The sequence below is a fragment of the Tasmannia lanceolata genome, unplaced genomic scaffold (assembly GCF_043159265.1).
Source record: "Tasmannia lanceolata isolate RefF3 unplaced genomic scaffold, GAP_Taslan_0.1 ptg000013l, whole genome shotgun sequence".
NCBI classification, from domain to species: domain Eukaryota; kingdom Viridiplantae; phylum Streptophyta; class Magnoliopsida; order Canellales; family Winteraceae; genus Tasmannia; species Tasmannia lanceolata.
This window is the reverse complement of record NW_027518690.1, coordinates 46,231,681-46,236,154: the sequence shown is the minus strand read 5'-3', so window position 1 is coordinate 46,236,154 and position 4,474 is coordinate 46,231,681. Positions and strand designations below refer to the sequence as shown.

At 40.9% G+C, this 4,474-nt stretch overlaps 1 protein-coding gene across 1 annotated transcript; it reads right to left on the bottom strand.

Moving 5' to 3' along the window:
• Positions 1-321: 321 nt before the first annotated feature.
• Positions 322-3,681, bottom strand: LOC143890304 (Concanavalin A-like lectin protein kinase family protein). Its single transcript, XM_077394940.1, has 2 exons — positions 2,036-3,681; positions 322-976 (listed from the first exon to the last, which is right to left on the bottom strand). The coding sequence occupies exons 1-2, from the start codon at positions 3,609-3,611 to the stop codon at positions 501-503; spliced, it is 2,052 nt and encodes a 683-aa protein (XP_077251055.1). The 5' UTR covers positions 3,612-3,681; the 3' UTR covers positions 322-500.
• Positions 3,682-4,474: the final 793 nt, after the last annotated feature.

The window sequence follows — 4,474 nt, the reverse complement described above, 5'->3', positions numbered from 1 at the left end:
AAATCCTCGTAATTGGAATTCTTCTCATCTTCTTAGAAGAAACCAATGATGGCAGGTCGATTCTCTCATATTACACCATCCATCGTATTAATGGCAGTCTCACTTTTATTGCCACCTATCAGTTTTGATAATAGCACCCTCACTACCCTTTACTTTTCTACGTGCATTAGCTGTTTTATACGACTCACGCATTCTCTTCCTTCAAAGTCAATCTTGAAATGGTTAGGGTATGTCCAGGGCTCCACTTCTGCCTCTACCGACATGTAACGAATGAAAAAAAAGGATATGAAAACGGATTTTCTTCTCTTCTTGGAAAGTCAAATTCATAATCTCATACCTCATCCTTCTTTGCCAAGTATAAAAACCACACAACAAAGTATAAGTCAATGTACATATGAACACTGCATTTTCTCTCTCTCAAAATTGTTTAATTGACAAACACATATACACCAAAAATAGATAAATGAACTAAATCAAACAAAATTCAAGCTAAGCATATGTCATCTACCCTCAACGATGAGATCGGAATCAGAAATTGACGCCGAAGATGAGAGCGATTGCTTGAGCGCCTCGAACGTGGGATGCCCTTTGTGCCCAGGTGTACGATATTTGGACCAAAGAGACACCGATTTCATCTTGTTGAGCAAATAAGTATCCATGCCTTCGCTACCCGGCTCCTCCACCTCACCTGTCCCTTCCAACACCTTCACAACTTGTCTCATACTCGGCCGAGTTTGTGGGTCCGGGTATGTACACAACAACCCCAAATGTAGGACCCTCTCCACCTCTTCCTTGTCGAAACCACCCATAGCTCTCAATCGTGGGTCGAGCCCGAGAGCCAACTCGTCCCGTTCCAATAGTCCCCACACCCACTCAATCAGAAGAGGCTTCCCCTCCTCCACTGGCCTTCTCCCGCATATTACCTCTAATATCAAGACCCCAAAACCGAACACATCGGTCTTAATAGATGCCTTACCTGTTGAAAAAACATGAAGTTTAGGGTAAAAACATGAGGATGTGTTTGGATTGCAAGAAAAACATTTATGATGGAAAGCTTTTTATAATTTACGAGGAAATGATATGATTATGGTTAATTTAAAGGGATACCATTGTAAATTTAAGGTTCCTTCAAGCAAAAATTGAATTGGGTTGGTTGAAGTTATCATTTTTTTAGGTAAGCTGGCATTGAACTAAGGTTGAAGTATAAATGATTAAATGACACCAACTCTAATAGCTTAGACATTTGGAGTGGTTGGTTGTTTCACATGGTATTAGAGCTAATGCCACGTGGCAGGTCCAAAAAAAAAAGAAAGAGGGGGCATAGTGTTGAAGTATTGAATAAGCGCAACTCTAACTCTAACACCTAATAGATGAATCAATTGTTTCACACCTACAACCTCCAAGTTGAAGAACAGAGCCTTGACCATTGACCATTCAGCTTAAGGCTAAATCCTATAAGTTATCTATGTTAGTGTGTAAACAAGTGGGAACTTTTCCAAATATCTTTCCTTTCCAAATCATTCTAGAAAAATGTCAACAATCCAAAGAGTGCCCAAAAAAATTTAGACGTAAAAACAAGCTTTCTTAAAGCAAAAGTGAAATATACCAAAATATCCTTAAGAAGCTTCCTTAAAGCAACCGCATGCCATTATTAGTGCAGCCGCCCTTGATATGTGATCAATGGCATCTTGATCCTTGGATCAAATATCAAGGGTGGCTAGCATGTCCGCCGAACAGAATATAATTTCTCTCAAGTAAAAACCAAATAAAAAAAAATGAGGAATGCTAAACTAGGGGCGCCCTTGTAAAAATGGGCTGAAAGGGCTGCCCTACGCAAAAGGCATTTCGCAGCTGGTCTGTGGCATGTCGGCATGTCAGACCAGCCACCTTGTGAATGGAGACAAAAAGTTGTCTCCGTTCACGAGGTGGCTGGCTGGTATGACATGACCAGCTGCGAAATGCCTTATGCGATTAAATCCCTCTTAAAATTTCATTCAAAAAAAAATAAAAAAAAATAGAACCGTTCGAACATTACCGCTCTTAATCACCTCGGGAGCCATGTATCCAACAGTTCCCACCACACGTGTGGTACTCGAAGCCTCCCCGTGCCGATGCATACGTGCCAAACCAAAATCCCCTAACTTCCCAACCATATCTTTATCCAACATCACATTACCAGCTTTAATATCCCTATGCAAAACACACCTCTCCCACCCCTCATGTAAATACAAAACCCCATCACCCACATCTTTCAAAACCCTAACCCTATCTTCCCAACGCAAAATCAACTCATCTTCACATTCAAAAATCATCTTTTCCAAACTCCCATTTTCCATAAAATCATAAACCAATATCAAACTCCCTTTCTCTCTCTTACACCAACCTCTTAAACCCACTAAATTCCTATGCTTCAAACGTCCTAAACTCGAAACCTCAGCCAAAAACTCCTTCATCCCATCTTCATTCTCATTAAAAATACGTTTCACTGCCACGTCAGCACCTCCAATCAAAACCCCTTTGTACACTTTCCCATTCCCACCAATTCCAATCACATTTTCCTCGGAAAATGAATTCGTTGCTACGGAAATCTCATTATAACTTATCCGATGTGGCCAGTATTGCAATTCCCATTCCTCCATCTTTTCTTCTTCCATTCCTCTCTTCTTTTGATTCCGAACCCAAAACAAATACATGGTAAAGATAAAACCCATAAAAACAACCGAACCCACCAAAAATCCGGCAATAAATCCCGGTGATCGGGAAACGGATTCCTTCGCCGGAATAAAAGATGGCAAATTTGAAGTAATGAGAGATTTATAAGCCGAAGAATTCGAATTGCTGAAACTCCAAGCTAAAACCCTATGACTTGCTACCAATTTTCCAGTCGAGGAACAAAACCCTAAATACATTTCATCAAGAAATACATCAGAGAGATTGAGAAAAGTCGAAATTAGAGGTTTTTGGGGTTTTTTCAAGCCAGCAGGAGCCATGGTTACATTGAGACGAAAATCAGAGTAATCAATCCAAGCTTGGTAATTAACCCCAGTTTTTAGGGTTAGATTTACAAACGAATTAGGGTTTTCATCCGGCCAGTAACCAGCAGATTGGGATTCAACAGAAGTGAGGGAATTGACATCGATTCCGACATGATTTGCATCGGGATCTTTGAATTCAGGGTTTTGAAACAAATCAAATTCAACCCCAAAAACGTGATTTTTAGGGTTTCCGTTACCTGTGAAGTTAAAAAGGCCGAGATTTTGGGCGTTGGCGGCATCGAGATTGGTTGAGGGGGCGAAAAGGAAGACGAAACCGTGGCCAGGTCGGTAGTGTTTGTAAGGAGAGATTGAGAAGAGAAAAGAGGTGTAAAAAGGGAGAATAGGGGGGTTAGAATTTACGGTTTTTGTTGGGATTTTTGTTTTGTAGAGAGCTCGGCCTATGGAGAATGTGGAGTCGTTGGTTAGAGTGAGGATACGGGATTGGATTGTGGCATCGTGGTAGAGATTGAGATCGGAATGATCGAAGCCGTTGAGGATGAATTCGACCGCTGAGGTTGAGCGGAGGATTAGGGTTAGGGTTAGAAGATTGGAGAGGAAGAATAAGGGTTTTGCCATGGCCAGAAGATTTTTCTACCGCTGAAGGGGATTAGGATTTAGTAGAGGTGTGATTCAGCTTTCAGTGAATACGTGTGGATACAAGGAAGGTGAGGTTTAACTTAGGACCCTGTGATGTGAGAGAATTACGATTATACCATCGCAAGTGTGTCAATCCAATCCAGTCAAGTGGGGGAAATCATTATGGGGGATTTGCTAGGGACCATCGCGGAATACATTTCGCGGATGTTCTCTTATAGGAGAGAGCAGCCACCTAATTAGTCCCTAGCAAATCCCTAATTAGGGATAGACTCTTGATTTTTTTTAGTAAAATGTGAGCCTGAGTGAGCATATGGGCTGCTCTCACATGCAACAGGCCATCAGCGAAATTCCTTTTTGATTTTATATTAATACAGTGGGTAGGGTCCTTCCTAACCCCAGCTTACCTATAAAAAAAAAGAAATTTGCTGGGCAATTTCGTGGAAAGTCATTTGCGGCTCACTTTTGCAGGAGAGAACAGCCATGCAGCCTCACGTTTTAGCCGATTCTGTCTTATTCATTTAGTTCATCTCATGTGGCTGTTCTATCCTGCAAAAGTGAGCAGTTAAATGGCTTTCCGCAAAATTGCCTTACAAATCCCGTATAATTAATATCTCTTTTGTAAAGTAATCTTATACTCTGCTTGTGAGAGAGACCGATTCCATAACCATTCGTAAAGTCCCTGGGAAACGAGGGGGGGAGAAAGAAAACGGTTGACACTCTCCGAACAAAGAAAAGAAATCCCACCATATAATTTCATGATTTTAAATCACTACTCTTTTAACTTGAGTAGTGTTCACGACATTTACCTAAACCAATATAATCAATCAACATCATATTAAGTT

Coding starts and splice junctions, on each gene's coding strand:
- LOC143890304 (XM_077394940.1), bottom strand. CDS start 3,611: ATGGCAAAACCCTTATTCTTCCTCTCCAATCTTCTAACCCTAACCCTA. Junction 977..2,035: donor TCCCGAGGTGATTAAGAGCG/GTAATGTTCGAA, acceptor TTTTTTCAACAG/GTAAGGCATCTATTAAGACC.